Source organism: Anarhichas minor, unplaced genomic scaffold (assembly GCF_050575085.1).
Source record: "Anarhichas minor isolate MPS153535 unplaced genomic scaffold, ASM5057508v1 ptg000010l, whole genome shotgun sequence".
Taxonomy (NCBI): Eukaryota; Metazoa; Chordata; class Actinopteri; order Perciformes; family Anarhichadidae; genus Anarhichas; species Anarhichas minor.
This window is the reverse complement of record NW_027466456.1, coordinates 10,703,606-10,726,081: the sequence shown is the minus strand read 5'-3', so window position 1 is coordinate 10,726,081 and position 22,476 is coordinate 10,703,606. Positions and strand designations below refer to the sequence as shown.

General features: G+C 39.1%; 3 protein-coding genes across 8 annotated transcripts in view; 1 reads left to right on the top strand and 2 right to left on the bottom strand.

Moving 5' to 3' along the window:
* armc9 (armadillo repeat containing 9) overlaps positions 1–12,614 on the bottom strand; it is a 23,027-nt gene extending 10,413 nt beyond the window's left edge. For both annotated transcript variants that reach the window (XM_076088125.1, XM_076088126.1), the window contains exons 1-16: positions 10,933–12,614; positions 10,413–10,535; positions 10,050–10,220; positions 9,584–9,739; positions 9,299–9,391; positions 8,251–8,275; positions 7,530–7,687; positions 7,113–7,211; positions 6,603–6,638; positions 4,502–4,536; positions 4,301–4,412; positions 3,973–4,065; positions 2,266–2,356; positions 1,522–1,645; positions 1,119–1,258; positions 259–335 (exon numbers count right to left, since the gene is read on the bottom strand). In XM_076088125.1, the coding sequence (XP_075944240.1) occupies positions 259–335; positions 1,119–1,258; positions 1,522–1,645; positions 2,266–2,356; positions 3,973–4,065; positions 4,301–4,412; positions 4,502–4,536; positions 6,603–6,638; positions 7,113–7,211; positions 7,530–7,687; positions 8,251–8,275; positions 9,299–9,391; positions 9,584–9,739; positions 10,050–10,220; positions 10,413–10,535; positions 10,933–11,007 (1,608 nt within the window). In that variant the 5' untranslated portion in view covers positions 11,008–12,614. The remainder of the gene's footprint in view (positions 1–258; positions 336–1,118; positions 1,259–1,521; positions 1,646–2,265; positions 2,357–3,972; positions 4,066–4,300; positions 4,413–4,501; positions 4,537–6,602; positions 6,639–7,112; positions 7,212–7,529; positions 7,688–8,250; positions 8,276–9,298; positions 9,392–9,583; positions 9,740–10,049; positions 10,221–10,412; positions 10,536–10,932) is intronic.
* Positions 11,591–22,470, top strand: polr2h (RNA polymerase II, I and III subunit H). 3 transcript variants are annotated; one of them, XM_076088131.1, is made up of 6 exons: positions 11,591–11,945; positions 20,004–20,095; positions 20,618–20,701; positions 21,063–21,156; positions 21,331–21,414; positions 22,054–22,470. In XM_076088131.1, exons 2-6 carry the CDS (start codon positions 20,023–20,025, stop codon positions 22,169–22,171), a joined length of 453 nt encoding a protein of 150 aa, XP_075944246.1. In that variant the 5' UTR covers positions 11,591–11,945; positions 20,004–20,022; the 3' UTR covers positions 22,172–22,470. The 3 variants fall into 3 exon arrangements, with proteins under 3 accessions (XP_075944246.1, XP_075944245.1, XP_075944248.1); XM_076088130.1 differs by lacking the exon at positions 11,591–11,945 and adding an exon at positions 18,572–19,318; XM_076088133.1 differs by lacking the exon at positions 11,591–11,945 and adding an exon at positions 19,367–19,612.
* LOC142946672 (DNA-directed RNA polymerases I, II, and III subunit RPABC3) lies at positions 12,735–17,576 on the bottom strand. Of its 3 annotated transcripts, none has more exons than XM_076088128.1 (6): positions 17,477–17,576; positions 15,108–15,199; positions 14,502–14,585; positions 14,047–14,140; positions 13,789–13,872; positions 12,735–13,151 (listed from the first exon to the last, which is right to left on the bottom strand). In XM_076088128.1, exons 2-6 carry the CDS (start codon positions 15,178–15,180, stop codon positions 13,034–13,036), a joined length of 453 nt encoding a protein of 150 aa, XP_075944243.1. In that variant the 5' UTR covers positions 15,181–15,199; positions 17,477–17,576; the 3' UTR covers positions 12,735–13,033. The 3 variants fall into 3 exon arrangements, with proteins under 3 accessions (XP_075944243.1, XP_075944242.1, XP_075944244.1); XM_076088127.1 differs by lacking the exon at positions 17,477–17,576 and adding an exon at positions 15,885–16,474; XM_076088129.1 differs by lacking the exon at positions 17,477–17,576 and adding an exon at positions 15,591–15,836.
* Positions 22,471–22,476: the final 6 nt, after the last annotated feature.

The following is a 22,476-nucleotide window of genomic DNA, read 5'->3' as shown; positions in this document are numbered from 1 at the left end:
GTATTCATGTGTTATTGGGAATTCTGTTAGCTAATGAAGTGCTGTGTGTTGTCCACTCTAGCGTTTAGATTTAAGTTTAGCACCGCAAACTAGCCAACTCTCTGTTGTGGTGTCGCGTTCTGAACGTGTGAGCATGATTTAATATGCTATGTATGCTGCGTCCATGTTTTTCAGCCTCTATGAGTGTGTTCTGCGTGCACATTACATGTACTGTGTATTTAATATCTGTGTGCAAGTGTTGACGGATGTGTGTATCACCTCGTGGTTCTCATGTCCAAGGACGTCAGTTAGAACCTTTAGCACATGCCTGGCGTTCTCTGCACACTTCCTTTTTCCTGTACAAAGACAGCCATCCAACACACACACACACACACACACACACACACACAAAATGAAAGATAGGATGATATTTCATTCAGATTAATAAATGAATGATTCCCTCCAACCCGATCCTTTTTTCCTTTGCATTTTATCTTTCTGTGTGTAAGATAATAACTCCACTGATAAATCAAATGCAGTACAGTGTTGCACTGAGGCCCTCTATAAAAAGCAGGCCCCTCGGGCAACTGAGACCAAATAGAAGGAAGTACTGAGAAAGAGGGAGAGTATCTTTGTTGTATGTGCATTAACCTGAAGAAAGATACACACTAGATATGGTGTGAGAGGGTGAACCAGTAAGCACTGTGTTCAGAAGAAGCTGTAAAAGCTAAAAGCCCGTCCTGTGGCCATAATAAAATAATCCGACAGGAACAAAGTTAGACAGATATTCTATGTGGCTTTGAAAGAGATAACATTGACCTTAAAGAAACCCTAGATACTGTATCGCAAGGCCAGCTAGATATACAAAATAAAACTATTGCACAACACCCCTTATTGCCTTCATCAGGGACAAAAACGCGGGGAACAAAGCAAAGTCATCTTACATACAGTAAATTTAATGAATTTTGAAAAATGCTATTAAATGATTTAGTGTAAAAACGGACATACTGTCTAGTATTTTGGACATGATCTAATTGAATGTATAAGCAAAATATCCAGTCGAATCTCAAAAGGTTTGGGGTATTATATAATAATTTAACTGTGTCTCTGTTCTGTATCTACCTCTGCCTTGCCTTTACCTTTCGTTCGCAGACACAGGTTCATGAGCAGAGCAGCAGAATACTCCAGGGTGTAGTCACTCAGGCAGTCTGAGTCCTGCAGCTCATCCACCAGCCAGCCAATCAGATCGGCTGCTATCATGGCAGTCTGCTGGCTCCTCCTACCAAGAAATGATGATAAATTAAGGATTAAATGCAACTTGAACTGAAATATTTGTGTTGGGCCGCAGGTCGAATTCACCCAGGCCACTTCGGTAAGCACATGGGTGCCCACTCTACCAAGTAAGGTACCGGGGCACACCACTGTTAAGTTCCTTGCACATGTTAATGTATGTTTATTATGATTTTAGGCCATCTACAAGTTGAAATCCCAATTTTTGAAAATTGTGTGATGTGTGATCGTGTCACACAACATTTTTTTTACCTGAGGCTGAGCTTCTGCAGGGCAACTAGCACATTCTCTCTCGTCAGGGAGTCTTTTTCCTCCGTCCTGAGTGCCTCGGTCAGAAGTTTCAGAAGAATGGGGATTTGGGAGAGGTAAACCCGACCTGTAAGCATTTACACAACATGAAATTAAGATCAAAAGGCAAGAAATTGTCTTCTTTAAAAGCCTCGCTGGACCACATAGAAATACACCAGTTTTATCTAAGTTACATGTAGCGGCTTCAGCAATGAAAAGCCCCAAATATCACAATTCATTTTAGGTGTAACTGTGAATGAGGACAACACAGTACAATAGAATTATCTCAACAAAAGCAGAGCTGACTGGACTCAGCTATGATGGGTAAACCTGATGCAATTACATTTCTACCATCTGAACAACTTACTGGTGTCACATTGCATGTTTTCTGAGTATTCAAGTCCCTAAAACTTCAGGCTGCCAGAGAGATATTTTAACCACTTTTCCTTGTTATTCAGACTGACTGTTAACTACCCAATCTCTTAGAAAACAATCAAACCACAAGCACTTCCTACATAGTAAAAGTAATTTGTGTCAGCATAAATATACAACAGCGTCTGTTTACAACAGTTGCTGCTACGGTGGATCATTAGCGGTTTCAAACCCAAATGGAAAGCCAGTGAGGTCTTCCGTGAATCTATGTCTCCAAATGCATCCAGTCAGACGATGACTCATGTTGCAAAGAAGTAATGATGCTTCAGCACTTACCCTCTGCCAGGGAAGCGAATGCATTGATGAGACGAGCCATGTATTGGCGGACCGTCTCGTTCTTCGATCTCATTAAATGAAGCAACGTTTTCTATGAAAACACAAAATGTAGGATAGTTTAGAATTATATCTACTGCTGCCAGGTAAAATCAGTAATCATAAACTTATGAGCAGGCCTAACAAGTGTGGCAGATAATGTTATCTCAACAGCTGCTGAGATTTCAAGATTTTAAAAAGAGCAATTCCTGTTTTTGTTCGTAACAAAGCATCCTTTAGCCACTCTGCAAAAGCACACCCTGGTTAAAATGACAGTCCTTCTCATCTCAGACTATGGTGATGTAATCTTCTCCAGCAACACTGTTCTTTTATATATTGTACATATTGTGATGTTGTCATTTTTGTACGAGACTGTTTGAGATGTATCTATGTTTTATTTTGTCTTGTATCCACTTGCCTACTGTTCCTGCCTTTTTGGCCAGGTCATCATTGTAAACCTGAACTGGTGGTCAATCGACTTATCTGGTTAAATAAAAGGTAAATTATGGAACTGGTCCGATCAAACCGAATGGGGCATGATATTAGTATCGCCGCTGAGCCGAAACCTGACCAGTGTACTGGGAAAACTTGCCCAATTAATGCTTTTGGCCATCGTCAAACAAAGAACAGTCATGCATGTTATTTGATTACAAGAAATTGACACCCTTCCACTGTTATTGTGGCTCTGAGTAAATGACTCAAGTGTCATTTATGGGTGGCTCCGTGGTAAGTACATAAACAAAGAGCTCAGGTGTGAGATGAGGATCACTTACTCTTCTGTAAAGGGACTGTCTTCAACATGGCGCCCCTACGACTAATGGCTAGGCGAAAGAAATGTGAAAAGAAATAAAATCTGTGTTTCCTGCTCCGACCTTTTGTTTAAAAAGAGGAGATGTCTCAAGAGAATGAGGCTGGGAACATGGCAAGTGTTCAGTCAGATTAAAATCAAATGACATACATAGATCATATTGTGGGAAAGCAGGTGCAAAATTTGATTAATTCTCAAGACATTGATGAAGAGTTACTCGATAAATAGCATAGATGTCCAATCAATTTGTCCTATCCATCCTGGGTTCATCAAGACATTGTTAGTACCCACAATATTTTAAAATGAAGGAAACTGTTGTCAAAGCAATTATTTATCTGATTATTGATTTTTTTCGGTGCTCACATCTGATATCTGTCGACGATCATTTTAAAGGGTTTTACTGAAATAAAATGGTAAAAGTTTTTTGAAATCAATGGAAAGAGTGTGTCCTTGCTATCTACAGGGAATGCAAAAGTTAAAAGGAGTAACATAACGTTTATAAAAAACAAATATCCCAGAAGCATCCAGACATCTGAAATGCTCCAGTTTGTCTATACTGTCTATGCTCTTCACACAATTCAATTATAAGTCAATGGCAAGTGGGAAACAAATCTGTGTGCACCCAGCCAGGGGGCCAATTCACCAACTCAGGGCCTCCTGAAATCAGAGCCTGGGGATTAATTAGGTCGTGAGGCCAATGGACAAGAAGTTATGTTTTCTTTTGGCTCTGATGGTTGCATGAAATATAGGTTGCAAAAACAAGATCACTGTCATTTCAGTCTGTCTACCACAGTAATTGCTTTATAGTGTTTAAACATGCCACAATAAGATTGCATTAAAAAGCTGTAGTCCAATAATCTCACCTGTTTTGTGCTGTAGCGCTCCATCAGATCGTTACTGATAAAGGCCTGGAGTACTGTGTCTCTTTGTTCCCCAGGGAGTGAGCGAGTCAGTCTCTGAAATAACGTGAGAAACAGACCCACCGATGAAGACTCAAAGGAGTAGACATGCAAAGTGAATATGATTGGAGCTCATTAGCTGCTGTAAGGTCAAACAAAAACACTCTTGTTCTTATTTTTCTCTCCTGCTCAGTAGAACCCTAGAGGTGGATTAGGCTGCTATGGCTTTGTGTGAAAAGCATTCTGTTTGTTAAAACAGGAATATACTGTAAATAAGAATATGAATACGCACCCAGCGCAGCGCCTGAAGCAGCAGGGCCTTGAGTCTGTCTGAGCCTTCGACCAGGTCTTTCTTCAGCTTCTCATAGTCCAGTGAGGGCAGCATTGGCACCTCCTTGGATTTCCTGGATGTTAACAAAAAAAGACGAGTCAGCCATGTTTGTAACATGGCGCTTTTCAAACTAAACAAATTTGAATCAAATGTAAGACTTACTGCGGCGCAATGGATGCTCGTAGCATTGAGGAGGCCTATGAGCGGGAGCAACATTGAGAAAAGAAGAGACAGAGGAGCAGAGCATATTTTAGAATTCATCACATTCTTACCTTAAAGTGTGGAAAACACTAATCCATGCGGCTGTTCATCTGTCTTATCATCCGTACTATCTGGTCCCCCTACTCACCCAGTGTTATCCTTCGAAAACATTCAAGTCAGCTACAGTCTAAATAAGTCATTAGTGGGGTTCTTTTTGGACATGCATACATCATGCTTGTGGTACATGCTGAATCCCCACACATACAGGTGTGATGTTTGGCACCATCGCCCATGCAGTCAGTGTCAACTGGGAAAAGATTATTCAGCAATTAAAAAGTACCAGAGAGGGCAAGTTAGTGTGAAACAGCCATCCCATTTGTTGCACCTCCGTGTACTTGTACTGTAGGCCTATGTGTTGTTGTTCTAGAGAAAAGGAAATGGAGACTACTGAACAGAGTAAGATATCATTGTGGTGAGGGTGTTAGGAAGAAGGTTGAAAGAGCTGATTATAAGTGTTTTTTTTTACTGTTGGATGGGGATTTTGAGCCCTGAAATCTAATCTGAAGCCTGGGTGGTTAGGCCTATGTTAGCAGTGTTAGGTCAGCTGATCTGTGATGTATCAGGGGGTCTGGCCACATTTTTGTTTTGGTGTGCAGCGGGAAATACGTAAGCGGAGGAAAACATTGCTACTTGGGTTCCTTCCCAAATTCCTTTCTCTGTAGAAATTTCAGTCGACCTGAAGAATGCTGAAGGGGGACATGTTTCCCTGAGACATTCAACACCGGCGTGTCTGGACCCTAGGGGGCCGGATTAAGAGATGTATATCAATGAAAAGAATATTCTCCATTGCTGTCTATTAACAAGAAAGCCACACACCTATGTTGAATGTAGAAATAGTGGCGTCAAACAAAATGATTTTCAGAGGCAGGAGGTAAAACTATATCATTTCTACATAAAAAAAAAGCAAACTTGAATTTCCAGGCCACCTACCTGTATGCTCATATTTCAGCTAATCATCTACACAAAGAAAAAGCTTGACCTGAATTCGCTGACAAGGCACAGCTTACAGAAGCCTTTACTCTCTTCTCCTCTTTAGCACGTCTTCTCACCATTAACTCTTTTATGACCGTGGGGACAGCTGAACACATCTATTGTTGACGTTACTGTCCAAGTAGACTGCTCTGCCTTCCCCTGGCAGCAAGATAAACCAGAGCGGAGTAGCAAATAAAGATCTGTGAAAAGCCCTCACAATATTATGAGCACATAAAAAGTCTCATAATTATGGTCAATTATGGTGTTATGTGGCAATAAACGGAACAGTTGCTTGCTCATGTGAGGGCAAATTAAGGACTATCAGCTTTCATGAAATTAACATTAAGCACTAATTCAATGCTGATAGATTTGACTAATTTCCAACAGTTAAAGGCTTGCCCTGACATTCCATGGAAGTTATCTTAATAAGTATTATTATTGAATTTATTTCATCATGTGTGTGCTTACTATTGATTATGTTAAGAACCATCACAATTACATTACGCGTTCTGGTTGTCTCGCTGCAAACCGCTTGATAACCTGAGCGTTTACATCAAAGCGCCTTGTGTTGTCCAGTCACTATGTCTGTCTAAACTGTTTTAAAATCTATTTCAAATTATTATTATTACTATTAACAAATGATGTGGGGACAAAACTGAAACTGACCACATTTACCTTTAAAAAAAGAAGACAGACATCCAATAGGGAGAGTTGAGAGGAAGAACAAAATAAATTCAAAGATGAGGTACGCTCGGTCAGTGACCTGACAAAAGAAGTAAATCTTACAACAAACGAGACCTAATATGACTTAAAACTAGAATAATCGAATAGGAACCAAAGGAAAATAACAGGGATTATAGACTGTGTACTAAGTCAGGCCAAGAACTGTATACAAGTAAAGGAAGGGGAGGCAGACACGAGGAGAACGGGAGGAGGAGGAAAAAGAAGAGACACGGCGAGGCATAAGCAAGATGAGAAGTGGGGACCTCAGCGATGACAGGAAGTAAAGATGAAAACATATGAAACTTACATAGCCATCATCATAGGGACTCATAGAGTAATATCCCTTTGTGGACAAAAGCACAACACACGGAAAAAACACAAACACACAGAAAGAAGTTGTTCAGTTCAAAACAGAAAGAAACAAGATTTCACAAACCGTAGCTCAACACCACAATGAAGGCCACTGACAGTAAGCGGGATTGTCATGGTTGTGGTAGTGTGGACAGTTTTTTGATTGTCTGTCTAATAGAGTTACACTGCAACAGCTATCAAACCATGATATGAAAATGATATTTTACCATTTGCTTTTAATATTACTCCTCTAACATTGGCATGCAATCAACCATGTGTAGAGTATCCATTCTAACCCCTTTCATCAAAAGCTAAATTTCAAAAGTGGTTGATCAAATTTGTGACGTAAGGCCCTGACAGCACTTCCCTCTGCCAGTGTTTAGGCCTTGTGTGTTGTTGCTGTCCTTCCAGTGACAGTGGGAAGGAGAAAGAGGGAGAAGAGAGGCGTCTGTGTGCTCTCACTCACAGTGCCAGGTCTGGTGAAGTCAGCGCTCTGCACCACACTCTGCCTCATCTGGCTGCTGAACAGGCGAACACACACAGTCTGCAGGTACTCAGGGGAGATCTGCAAAAACACAGCAGGCCCCTTGAGCTTTAAGATACCGTTTGTGGGTAGAGGGAGGGCAGGGTTGCCATTTCTGGCTCCCAGTTTAACAGCTTTGTTGTCACCTGGTAGCTAAGAGCATACTTGTGCATATTAGGACTGTTTTAAAACGTTGCTATGTATGAAAAAGTTTTTTGTTATCTTAAGTGTTTGGATATACAACCGTGAACAGCCTGATTACATTTTGTAGGTCTGTCTAGTTATGTGTGCACCACATGTGCGCATGTGTGTTGGTCTCTTTCTGTGTGTAGCTCGTGTCCCACAGTCAAGCCGACCTACCATTTTTCCACTGACGGTGGCCTCCAATGAGTCCACCAGCTCAGCAGTGATGCCAATCAGGTTGTGATAGTCTGCCTGCATCTTGTTGAACTTCCGCACGTAGCTAGTGATGCGCCGGTCCGATTCAACTAGTTGGAGATGTAACTGCTGCATGGCCTCTGTGCAGCCATGCAAACACACACAGGAGGAAGTTGCAGAATGTAAACACAAACAAATACGCAACATTCATATCACGAGTGACATTCTCTTTGTAAATTAAGGTAAAAATGTTACATGTGTCATCTGAGAATTTAAATAAAAAAACGAATGGATGGATGCTTATCATCTTTTCACATTTTGTCTGCCAGTCAACACTTCAGATGTTGGTTCCATCTTTGTGTAATTATTCATCTTTACCAACCTCAAATAATATGCCTTCATCAGTTATGTTTTTGGCTTGAGAAAGACTTTTAAAATCTTTATCTGGAATATTTGTCCACCAAGCAGTAAGCAGGTGTGGTCTTAAGATTTCACGGTGTGGGAAGCCTTTGTTCCTTTCCGGAACATATTAAAGGATTTGAGAAGGAAATGAAAGTCAAGGATTACAACACCTACTCAAGAAATCATTGAGAGACACCATACAAGTTCTTCGTGTTATCACATGACAGATAGAATATAATAAAAGGACATAAATAAAATGCAATACACTGCAAAAGGTAGATGACCTGAGAGGGATATTTACCTTTAGTACTCCTTCCTCCCTCCTTCTGGATGCTTCCTGTTAAAGACTATGCACTAGCACTCAATTGAACACAAGTCAAACATTTCTACTGTATTTGTTTCCTTATCCAAAGATATATAAGACACAATGTGTAGCTTAAGTTTGACTGGACATAAAACAAGCACACAATATGTCCTACATCCTGTTTGAACGCAGGCATATTTGTCATAAAAAAACAAACATTTATTTAAGATTTAGCTAAAATAAATAAGATTCAATAAAGAATCAACTCTAGTTTGTTTTAATGGGAGGGATAGATCTTTTTCAAAAAAGGGCAATGGGCCAACACCCTAGTGTGGGCAAACACAGGGGCCATTAAGTACATTTACATGCACGTAAGCATGTAAAGTTTACATGCACACACTAGTCATGTGTGCACTCTACTAACAGTGACTTCTCATTTGTGAGTATGTCGTCTCAGCTGTCAAAATTGCTGCCTGGTGAAGTGTTTAAATATATAAAAAAAGATTATACATGTTAGATAACCTCGCTCTTTTTTAATTATTTTTTAATTATGTACAAAAAGACAGATTTTCTTTGGTCAACTCTTGAGATGATAGTCGCATTATTAATCTGTATGCTTTGATCGTTGGCCAGTAGGGATAGGGGTTTATTTTCATGGTTTAGTTTTCATGCGTAAGGAGGAAGTCGACCCATTGGCGTTCCAGTAAAAGCAACAATTCTTGTTATCATTCACTTGCCCTTCTATTTTGAAGGAGTGAGGGTGAGTTAGTGCCTGCCATACTCAAACAGCCATTTATAAATGCAAATCAAACAGCATTTATTTGCAGCATATGAACCAACCAGGTCAGTCTGAATGTTAATTCATTCTTTAGTCACTTTAGGATTTTATCTGACATTGAAAATGTGCAGTTCAGCCAGAAGAGGGAATGACAACCGCTCTGTATTTGGCCTGTGTGAAATTTCTAAAATGTTCCCCTCTAGATCTTGTTGTATTTTTTTTTGTAATGACAGCAATGACATGTGAGCGAGTCACAATAGAGGATACATATAAATTCAGCAGCCTTGGGGTGTTGGACTGCTTCAGGGTCACTGACAGAAACGGCTCCAGCTTATCCTTCAACTGTGGTATCCAGGAATTCTACATATAAAGAGTGTAGGGTGGGAGAAGATATGGTTATGTTCATTCTTTTGTTTAATATTATTTTTGGTTGCGGTAAGGACTTCGTAAATTGCGTCATGATTATTATGAAGCTGGCACTGAGTAATAACGTTGCATATGTAATTACTAGTTGACAACCAACGAGGTAATGTTCCATAATTAACTGTGCACCTGGAAAAGATCTTTGAAGGAGGGGTGGACGGTAGGGTTGGGAACGAAGGGCAAGGCATAGTAAGGCAGGAACTCTGAGGTCTGGCTCAGCGCTGCTCCCCGAGTCTCCAGGTACTGCTTGAAGTGGGAAATCCTCTCCTCAAACTCAGCTTGGTCCTGGAGAAAGATTCAGGTTTTCAAATGAACTGATTTATTTCAAGTCAATTACAAAATGTCAATGTTAACATTATCTAAAACATGTCCTCATTTCCTGCAAAGACCTACACAGTGACAAGCATGTTATAGAAGTTAGTAACATCATTGATAGCCCACTGAGAACAAGCCTGTAGCACAGCTTAGTGGACATTTTGAAAAAGAGCACATATTCAGCTGTGGGGTTGTGATATAGTTTGATTTCGTTTGAAGATAATCTAAACTGAGTAATGCTCTTGTTATAGAAGAAAATGAAAAAAATGGATCTACATACGTGTCTACCAGGGTGCCTCCTCAGTGGGTAGATAGTGAAGTGGATGTGAAGGTAAAACTCCAGGCTCTGGGCCTCGGTGTCTGTGTCTTTTATCTCAGAGGGAATATTCTCTGTCCACAGTTCAAAGAACACTTTGTGATCTCCATCATCAAAAGAGCTAAGAAGGTCTTTCTAGAAAAGTCAGAGTTAGAGAAGAAAGTGTTGGGGAAAATTACATCAGCAAGAACAATATGCTACTTTTTAATGGTCATTTTATACACATATCACACCATGATAACACAAATAAAAAATGGACAGTTGCCACCTCCATAAATGATCAACAAACTTGAAGCAACAGCAGATTCAAATAACTGTGGAATTTACCTGAATGCCACGAGTCTTTGAGTCTCTAGTTTTTCCTTGAGGCTTTGAGATGAGCTTGCCTTTGTTTTTGCACTCCTTGTCCAAACTGTTCACAGTCTCTTCAAATTCATAAAACTTAAGGTACTACAAATGACAGAAACAAGCACAAGTGGCATTAATTCCATCGTAACCAGTGCAGAAGAAAGTACTTTAGGTCATCCACAGGGGGCGGCAAAACTGCACCTAAGCCATTTAATGGTAGTGGAAACTCTGTTCTATGCATATTGTATTCTTTTCCAAATATACACTACAGTTGAAAGTAATGAAATATAGAGACAGTAGCCTAAAGTAGTTAACATTATTTGTGCCTATCAATAGCAGTAGAGCAACAGCTTGTCCTGGGGTAATCTTTTATGTATTTATATTTGTATCAATATATTGAGGGGGCATTTTGAGAATATATACATAATATAATTCCTGTTTTGGCTGATTCAGTTTCTTATATTGCTCTGTGTGCATTCTCAAAATCGTAATTTGTTACCTCCTTGATCATCCCAAGAAGGTCGGCTTCTGTTGCCAAGATGTCCCCCATCTTGGCTGCCTCCCTGGAACTCATGTGAGTGACCAAAACCTTGAAAACACCTACTGACAGCAAAGACGTCTGCACTCATTAAATAACGCATGTACTTCCATCAAGCACTCTGCAGAGCCTGTGAGGACAGGACAATGCATGGCACTATTAAATAGTCATATGAGTGTAGCACCCAAAAAACGTAATCAAAGCTATTTCATTGAATGTTAGCTAACTAAGCCAACTTCAGCGACAACATCAACGTTTGCAAAAAAAAAATGTGGCGAGCTAGCTAGTTAAGCTACGTTACTAGCAGAGAAGCTAATCAGTTAACGTTATCTGACGTTAGGAGCAAACATAACATCATTCTCACCCTTTTCACACATTCGTGAATATAGGCTATTGTCGCTTTCAATGTGTTCGTCCGCGACTAAATCTTTTACAATCCATTTTCGACAAGGCTTATGGGCTTCACTTACAATATTAGTCAGCTAGCCATTAGCTAGCAACCGTACAGAAATAGGACGCTAAAACACTTAGCAACCAAACAGTTGGGAAATGCAGGCTGGAAAGTAGAGGCAAATGTCGTAAAGTATGACACTTTACTGTATAAGCGGAAAGCAACTGGATCGTATAAACATTAGTGATGGGAATTCCGGCTCTTTTTAGAGAACCGGCTCTTTTGGCTCGGCTCACTAAAAAGAGCCGGTGTGCGAGTTTAACAGGTTTTGAATTAACTGGTTTATGTGGGAGTGCCTGAGGCAGATGTGTGATAGGAGTGGCATTTTAGGACCCACGTAGAATAAACAGGAAATAAATATTTTGATCGTTTCGCCTCTGTCTTTCACGTAGTTTCGGTTTCGGTTTCTTTTGATAGAATATAAACGGAACACTTTGCTGGAAAATGTACTACTCGTTCGCGAGGCTGTGGTTGAGATTCCGAGGACACATAACGAGGACCAGAGTGAATGACAAAGTTGGTGGTAGGTGTCGATGCCTGTTCAAAATACTTACGTCAATACAAAATACTTACGTCAATAAATCCTTTAAGAAACGCTCTGTTGTCCGTCTTATATTTGTATCATATATCGTTATTAATCTCATGTCAAGTCGATTTGAGACCGATATACCTGTCTGTGCATCCATACAGCCTGTGAGTTAAACATATGAGCTCAAACACAGCGTACAGATGACTGTCAACTGTGGGAAGCTGTGATCCACCCAGATTAACTTGTGATTCAATTTCTGTAGGCTATCTCACATCGCTTATGTTTTATATTAAAGACTACGGACATGCATCTTATGTTAACGATAGTCTACACTGTGCAGCACACATTCATCCAGATTAGACATGACTGGTAACTCTCGTTTTGTTACTAGAGGGTTTAATAACTACACGCAGGGGTTAGGGTGTCTGTTGAAACATTACGATGGAGAGGCTTGTTGGAGTATTCATTTAGGATTTCGACAGCATTACCACGACCAGTTTTCCAAAACAAAGCGGTGTTTAAGACCATTGCCCTGTGAGGTACAGTGCTTGGGCCAGTTAGCATCAGCTTCTTTATGAAAACCTTTTCCCGCCCTCTCCACTACAGCACACAGCGTGCCTGCAGTAAAAATATTGCAGAACACTGTTACAAAACATAACCAAATTCAACACGTTTGCAAGAGCCCCTAAGAAGTTGCAGAGGTTTATGGTTGGTTAATAAAACAAAGAATAAATTGTCAAGATAAGAAAAAAACATTGTTAAAAAGGTGACTGACCACCTGAGCATTATGTATAAAAGAAATCTTTATTTACAGTTTGCCAGCAGATGGAGGTTGCAGTTCTTAAGTGTCACAGTCTTTAATCTGTAGTCCATCATCTTGGAGAAAACATAATGTAACTACAAAAGTAAAAAACTAAATATGTTTTCTTCAGCCTCCACATACTCTGTCTATGAGCTGCTCTTGGATGATGGTCACGTGCTGCAGACTTGAGAATACCAATGTTCAGTGTACAGTTCATTTTGACTTTAAGGTTGACTGTGGCATTCGAGGAACCAGTGAAGTGGGCAAGCAGAGGTGAGCCTCAGAAGGCCAGTTTCTTCATGAGGAGGTAGACCCTGGCGTCCACCTCGAAGCCGTGAAGGTTGTTGGCGTCTCCTTGCAGCCTCATGAGGAGGCCACCGAAAGACACATAGGCAGAGCTGAAAGAAGGAGCACATCCGTGAAAGTTACAAATGAGAATGATTCCAACGTTGGTATAAATAATATAACATTATCTCTCACACAGACCTTTGTTGGGCAAGTAATACACATAATTACACACAATACAGAGAATTGTGGACCAATGACAATCCACTGAGAAGCCTCCTACGGTGTAATCTTTTCATAACGATGAGTCAGTAGATTTCATTTTAGTATTAATATACATGTACAACCAAATATCATTTAAAAAGGCCATTACAAACTAGGGGCGTATTTTCTGGCGATTATTTAGCACGTCAATATATTTTGGTGGATCTTTCTGAGCTTTCCTATCAGGTTGTGCTGTACCTTTCACAATAAAAGCCCAAGACATAATCTTTGAAGCAATTATGTCGCATTTTGGCGTAATTTTTTATTGTCATGCCCCCGGTGTATGGAGGCCTAAATGCTGCAAAATATTTTACATTTAATGTTTGTGCGAATTTCAATGTTCTTGTGGGATTATTGCACAAATAATGTATCTATAACAGCTGCAACGCTACTCGTCATTATGCCAATGGTTTATTGATTAGTTATTGTATTAACACATATAAGCTTAACTTCATAGCTTCAGTCAAAGTGAGAAACATCACTCACAGGCGTGTCGCCGCTTCTGTTGAGGTCTCATCGCCCTCAATCTTGTAAACCTTCCCATACATCACATAATCAAACTGGTCCGCTCTGGGAATGGAAACAAAGTTAAATGAGAGCACATATCTAAACCAGCAAACAATATGGTATCTCACAGAGGACAGTCACAGAAAAAAATATATATACACACTGATGGTATTACATCCTATAAAAAAAAAATTAGCATTTGTTTGTAATGTTAAATGCATCAAGCAAATGTCTCACCTAGATGGCCGGTCATCCTGAGGATTGTACTCTCCGTCGTCTGGCGTTCCATCTTCATATAACGTGCTGGCAATAACCAGGCGGAACTTGTCACCTTAATGAAACGGACACATGCAAGTGAGTTTCTATGGTGGGCTCAGACACCCTGGGTTATTTAAGCACGGTACTTTGCTCGTTTATCCTTAAGGTGCTCTCACATATAGAGGACATAAGAGTAAAATGTAGCTGTTTTAATGCAAAATGAGTGCAGCCAAACACTTATGTGGCCACTTTATGAAGGAGTAGAAAGATTGCTTTAGATTTAAGAGGAGCAAATTGACTCTGATGTCATGTGGAAAGATAAATGACTTCAGAATATGATTGTGTTGAGACAAAAAAAAAGAAAAAAAAAAAGACTTCCAATCTTCATTTAACTTAAAATAAATATACAAAAAGACAAAGATATTGCTCCTTACCAAGATCAACCGGATAGATCTGAATGTTCACATCCAAGATGAGGTCCATCTTAAAAGATTCACTTTCACAGTGCAGACGAGATACTTAAGTGGAAAAAAAAACAAGTCGATTTTGGATTAGTTAACCTATATTTACATTTGTTTACTATCATGTATTCAGTGTAGTTTTCAATTGATGTCCTTAACTTTAAAACCGCAAATTAATACTTTTGGCAGGTGAAATACATAAACATAACTCAAAACAAAAGGAAAGAATTAAGATCAACAACAAACAACTAAAATGTAGATAATTGAAAGTGCATTATTGGCCACAAGCGTCATTATTTTGGATTTGCGTTCTTGGACACCTGGTTAAAAGGTAAGACCAACATTAATTCTACTTTTTCAATGGTTACATTTCCACAATGAGAAATGCATCTGGGTCTTTAGCTTGATGCTAGACGTTATTAAGGGTTTTCAGGTCATGTCATATTTTTATAAAGGTGGCTGATGGTTGATGAAGGGATAAATGTACCAGTACTGTAGTAGAGACCGGAGACCATTGTAATGTATGGAGTTATAACTTTGCACGTTCTTCAACGTTGATATTAATGACATTTCACACACCTCTGTCAAACTTCTTGCCATCGGGATCAATGTCCTTTACATCGAAGATATCTTCAAACAGGATTCCAGCCATCTCTGTCCGGGTCTATGAACTTGGGAAGGAAAGAAGATAAAAAATATGACATTATTATAAAGATATTTTTTTAAATGGTTTAATGAAAACAACTGTCATGCCTAGGAAGCTTCAGTCTTTAATAACAAGTGCTCGTGTTGTATTTACTAATGGGGGGGGGAGTGTGACAAACAAGGTGTCTGTTAAGGCATTGCTCTGCTCATTGCTACAAGTCAACCTGTACAAGTTAACGTTATATCAAACTAGAAGATGCCGAAATTCATAAAAACTACAGGCTTTATAATTATTGTTCAGTGGATTTTCAGACTACACACTCGAAGCTTCCTTTCCGACACTGGACACGGATCGTAAAGTGTAACGTTAGCTCAACTTATCAGATACAATAATAGTGATAATAGAGACAAACATACGTCACAAAACGAGTTGAATCACACTGAAGATGAATCCCATTAGCTAGAGTCCATATGGAACATGAACATTAACTTTAGCTTAACATGAAACGTTTAAACTCAAACATGTGTTGGCAACTAAACACTCAGCGGGTGTTAATTCAACAACGTTGCTTCAAGGCATCGCCGAGTTATCATTTGACCAAGTCTAATGGTCTTGTTCGCTGACTAACGTGACGTTACTACTTCAGAAGTATCCCACAATCAGGCTAGCTGTTAGCGCTAGCATGTTGTACACACGCTTCCCAAGCTTACCTCAAATAAGATGACTTTCTTGTATTGTATTGGGAACAGAATAAAGTCACAGTCACCCAGTTTCTCTCTGTGGCAATGCGTGTGTAACGTGTGCGCTAGTTAACTTATTCTTCATTCATTAACGTTACTGTGTGAAGCCAGTTGTATTTAATCAATAGACTAGAATTGTACCGCGGAGAAATGTGCTCAACCTCTGACACGAAAACTTCTTCCGGTTGAAAATACAAACGTATTAACGTATATTATAATTTACCGACTAATGTTGGAAATTAAAATAGATGGGATCACGTTTTATTGTCTATGGCTAACAAAAATAAACTATATTAGAAGTAATACGAAAAATCAACGTTGTAGCTGTCGTTACTGTAATTTCATGTTTAAAAAATAATAATTCAACATCATTTGTTGAATAAAGTAGGTTTTTGCAGTATTAACAATTTTTAGATTAATATCACAATCGTCTCTTGCCAGTTTCTCTAAGAAATAGGTAATGTTTATTAGTGATGTGTCGGTCGCGAACGAAACGGCTCTGAGAGCCGGCTCTTTGACGTGAACGACGGGAGCCGCTTTGTTTTTTGTTTTTTTGTTTCTCTCTCTCTCTCAATCTGTCAACTGTGGGAAGCTGTGATCCACCCAGATTAACTTGTGATTCAATTTCTGTAGGCTATCTCACATCGCTTATGTTTTATATTAAAGACGACGGACATGCATCTTATGTTAATGATATTCTACACTGTGCAGCACACATTCATCCAGATTAGACATGACTGGTAACTCTCGTTTTGTTACTAGAGGGTTTAATAACTACACGCAGGGGTTAGGGTGTCTGTTGAAACATTACGATGGAGAGGCTTGTTGGAGTATTAATTTAGGATTTCGACAGCATTACCACGACCAATTATCCATCTTCATTACGGAAATAAGATTTGTTGTCTGGTGACATAAAAATAGTCGAAATATGCATCATACAAGAATCGAACAGTTGACCGACCTATGATGTCTAAGTGTCATCTGAACTACCACTGAGCCACGGAGCAAAGATACGTGACAAAGTATTCATCGTGTAAAGTTAGTAAATGCTTCACAATAACAAAATTGTAACTTGAGCAGATTACGTATATAATATAGTAACCTTTGGAAATAGTAATATATTTACAATATAGTCTACTCGCTGTCTTTTCTTCTTGCATCATTTAGACCGACCCAAATCAAATACTTACTTAAGATTTCCCTATGGTGAGCTACGTGCACTAACGTTAATGTGACAGGAAACACAGTTCATCATGAATGGCGATACTGTGTGATGATGTGAATGTTATACGATGAGTACTTCGACATTCGACAGTTAATCTGGGTGGATCACAGCTTCCCACAGTTGACAGTCATCTGTACGCTGTGTTTGAGCTCATATGTTTAACTCACAGGCTGTATGGATGCACAGACAGGTATATCGGTCTCAAATCGACTTGACATGAGATTAATAACGATATATGATACAAATATAAGACGGACAACAGAGCGTTTCTTAAAGGATTTATTGACGTAAGTATTTTGTATTGACGTAAGTATTTTGAACAGGCACCGACACCTACCACCAACTTTGTCATTCACTCTGGTCCTCGTTATGTGTCCTCGGAATCTCAACCACAGCCTCCCGAACGAGTAGTACATTTTCCAGCAAAGTGTTCCGTTTATATTCTATCAAAAGAAACCGAAACCGAAACTACGTGAAAGACAGAGGCGAAACGATCGAAATATTTATTTCCTGTTTATTCTACGTGGGTCCTGAAATGCCACTCCTACCACACATCTGCCTCAGGCACTCCCACATAAACCAGTTAATTCAAAACCTGTTAAACTCGCACACCGGCTCTTTCGGCTCCCAAATGGCTCTTCAGATTTTTTTGTGCTTAAATTAATTTATTACCAACAATAATGTAAAATGATGCGCAATATGAATTACTAATGTAAAAAAAACACGCACTATATCAAATGTTTATTATATAAATACACTTTTATTTATACACTCTACAGAGTGATAAAAAAAAAAAATTAGAAAGTGCAAAAACAAATGTTTAACTATTTACAAATGAACTTAACTAACTTTTAACTATTTTAAACTTTTAGCTTTTTAATACTTAACAAATTTAAAGTGAAACAACATACATCCCAGGCCTCTGTCATACAGGCCTGGGATGATTCCTTGGGAGAGTGTTTTCCTACTTGGAATTGCATACATTGGATTGAGTGCATGAATAAACCTTCTGAATCCTTTGTCATCCACAACTGAAATTGTTTAGAAATCACATGCAATCATTTTGGCCAGTTCTTCATCAATTGTCTTCTGTCTTGCTGCGGTCATAGACTTTTGCAAAAATTGGCTCATAGAGCTCTGGGTTGTACTTTTAGGTGGTTGTGGTGGTGTACTGGACGATGCTGTAGACACTGCAGTTGCAGCAACAGTTGCAGTAGACATACTGGCACCTTCATTAATATCAGGTTCACTTGCTTGTCTTTTTTCTTCCAATTGCACTGATGGATGAACAGTTCTCATGTGCCTGTGCAGGTTGTTTGTGGAGCCAGCTCGATATGAGATTTTAGTCTTGCAGACTCTACATTCTGCCTTTCCAGTCCGTTGCTCTCTTTCTCTCTCGTGACTCGTCTCCCTCCCTCCTGTTCGTGTACTTGCTGTGTGCTGTGTGTGTAACTCCCGCCCCTCCCCCCTCTGCTCAGCGCAGGTACAGAGACGACACCACACATATTGACCAATCAAATGCGGCTTGAGAGAGAGAGAGAGAGAGAGAGAGAGAGAGAGAGAGAGAGAGAGATTGAGAGAGAGAGAGAGAAACAAAAAAACAAAAAACAAAGCGGCTCCCGTCGTTCACGTCAAAGAGCCGGCTCTCAGAGCCGTTTCGTTCGCGACCGACACATCACTAATAAACATTACCTATTTCTTAGAGAAACTGGCAAGAGACGATTGTGATATTAATCTAAAAATTGTTAATACTGCAAAAACCTACTTTATTCAACAAATGATGTTGAATTATTATTTTTTAAACATGAAATTACAGTAACGACAGCTACAACGTTGATTTTTCGTATTACTTCTAATATAGTTTATTTTTGTTAGCCATAGACAATAAAACGTGATCCCATCTATTTTAATTTCCAACATTAGTCGGTAAATTATAATATACGTTAATACGTTTGTATTTTCAACCGGAAGAAGTTTTCGTGTCAGAGGTTGAGCACATTTCTCCGCGGTACAATTCTAGTCTATTGATTAAATACAACTGGCTTCACACAGTAACGTTAATGAATGAAGAATAAGTTAACTAGCGCACACGTTACACACGCATTGCCACAGAGAGAAACTGGGTGACTGTGACTTTATTCTGTTCCCAATACAATACAAGAAAGTCATCTTATTTGAGGTAAGCTTGGGAAGCGTGTGTACAACATGCTAGCGCTAACAGCTAGCCTGATTGTGGGATACTTCTGAAGTAGTAACGTCACGTTAGTCAGCGAACAAGACCATTAGACTTGGTCAAATGATAACTCGGCGATGCCTTGAAGCAACGTTGTTGAATTAACACCCGCTGAGTGTTTAGTTGCCAACACATGTTTGAGTTTAAACGTTTCATGTTAAGCTAAAGTTAATGTTCATGTTCCATATGGACTCTAGCTAATGGGATTCATCTTCAGTGTGATTCAACTCGTTTTGTGACGTATGTTTGTCTCTATTATCACTATTATTGTATCTGATAAGTTGAGCTAACGTTACACTTTACGATCCGTGTCCAGTGTCGGAAAGGAAGCTTCGAGTGTGTAGTCTGAAAATCCACTGAACAATAATTATAAAGCCTGTAGTTTTTATGAATTTCGGCATCTTCTAGTTTGATATAACGTTAACTTGTACAGGTTGACTTGTAGCAATGAGCAGAGCAATGCCTTAACAGACACCTTGTTTGTCACACTCCCCCCCCCATTAGTAAATACAACACGAGCACTTGTTATTAAAGACTGAAGCTTCCTAGGCATGACAGTTGTTTTCATTAAACCATTTAAAAAAATATCTTTATAATAATGTCATATTTTTTATCTTCTTTCCTTCCCAAGTTCATAGACCCGGACAGAGATGGCTGGAATCCTGTTTGAAGATATCTTCGATGTAAAGGACATTGATCCCGATGGCAAGAAGTTTGACAGAGGTGTGTGAAATGTCATTAATATCAACGTTGAAGAACGTGCAAAGTTATAACTCCATACATTACAATGGTCTCCGGTCTCTACTACAGTACTGGTACATTTATCCCTTCATCAACCATCAGCCACCTTTATAAAAATATGACATGACCTGAAAACCCTTAATAACGTCTACCATCAAGCTAAAGACCCAGATGCATTTCTCATTGTGGAAATGTAACCATTGAAAAAGTAGAATTAATGTTGGTCTTACCTTTTAACCAGGTGTCCAAGAACGCAAATCCAAAATAATGACGCTTGTGGCCAATAATGCACTTTCAATTATCTACATTTTAGTTGTTTGTTGTTGATCTTAATTCTTTCCTTTTGTTTTGAGTTATGTTTATGTATTTCACCTGCCAAAAGTATTAATTTGCGGTTTTAAAGTTAAGGACATCAATTGAAAACTACACTGAATACATGATAGTAAACAAATGTAAATATAGGTTAACTAATCCAAAATCGACTTGTTTTTTTTTCCACTTAAGTATCTCGTCTGCACTGTGAAAGTGAATCTTTTAAGATGGACCTCATCTTGGATGTGAACATTCAGATCTATCCGGTTGATCTTGGTAAGGAGCAATATCTTTGTCTTTTTGTATATTTATTTTAAGTTAAATGAAGATTGGAAGTCTTTTTTTTTTTCTTTTTTTTTGTCTCAACACAATCATATTCTGAAGTCATTTATCTTTCCACATGACATCAGAGTCAATTTGCTCCTCTTAAATCTAAAGCAATCTTTCTACTCCTTCATAAAGTGGCCACATAAGTGTTTGGCTGCACTCATTTTGCATTAAAACAGCTACATTTTACTCTTATGTCCTCTATATGTGAGAGCACCTTAAGGATAAACGAGCAAAGTACCGTGCTTAAATAACCCAGGGTGTCTGAGCCCACCATAGAAACTCACTTGCATGTGTCCGTTTCATTAAGGTGACAAGTTCCGCCTGGTTATTGCCAGCACGTTATATGAAGATGGAACGCCAGACGACGGAGAGTACAATCCTCAGGATGACCGGCCATCTAGGTGAGACATTTGCTTGATGCATTTAACATTACAAACAAATGCTAATTTTTTTTTTATAGGATGTAATACCATCAGTGTGTATATATATTTTTTTCTGTGACTGTCCTCTGTGAGATACCATATTGTTTGCTGGTTTAGATATGTGCTCTCATTTAACTTTGTTTCCATTCCCAGAGCGGACCAGTTTGATTATGTGATGTATGGGAAGGTTTACAAGATTGAGGGCGATGAGACCTCAACAGAAGCGGCGACACGCCTGTGAGTGATGTTTCTCACTTTGACTGAAGCTATGAAGTTAAGCTTATATGTGTTAATACAATAACTAATCAATAAACCATTGGCATAATGACGAGTAGCGTTGCAGCTGTTATAGATACATTATTTGTGCAATAATCCCACAAGAACATATTGAAATTCGCACAAACATTAAATGTAAAATATTTTGCAGCATTTAGGCCTCCATACACCGGGGGCATGACAATAAAAAATTACGCCAAAATGCGACATAATTGCTTCAAAGATTATGTCTTGGGCTTTTATTGTGAAAGGTACAGCACAACCTGATAGGAAAGCTCAGAAAGATCCACCAAAATATATTGACGTGCTAAATAATCGCCAGAAAATACGCCCCTAGTTTGTAATGGCCTTTTTAAATGATATTTGGTTGTACATGTATATTAATACTAAAATGAAATCTACTGACTCATCGTTATGAAAAGATTACACCGTAGGAGGCTTCTCAGTGGATTGTCATTGGTCCACTATTCTCTGTATTGTGTGTAATTATGTGTATTACTTGCCCAACAAAGGTCTGTGTGAGAGATAATGTTATATTATTTATACCAACGTTGGAATCATTCTCATTTGTACCTTTCACGGATGTGCTCCTTCTTTCAGCTCTGCCTATGTGTCTTTCGGTGGCCTCCTCATGAGGCTGCAAGGAGACGCCAACAACCTTCACGGCTTCGAGGTGGACGCCAGGGTCTACCTCCTCATGAAGAAACTGGCCTTCTGAGGCTCACCTCTGCTTGCCCACTTCACTGGTTCCTCGAATGCCACAGTCAACCTTAAAGTCAAAATGAACTGTACACTGAACATTGGTATTCTCAAGTCTGCAGCACGTGACCATCATCCAAGAGCAGCTCATAGACAGAGTATGTGGAGGCTGAAGAAAACATATTTAGTTTTTTACTTTTGTAGTTACAGAATGTTTTCTCCAAGATGATGGACTACAGATTAAAGACTGTGACACTTATGAACTGCAACCTCCATCTGCTGGCAAACTGTAAATAAAGATTTCTTTTATACATAATGCTCAGG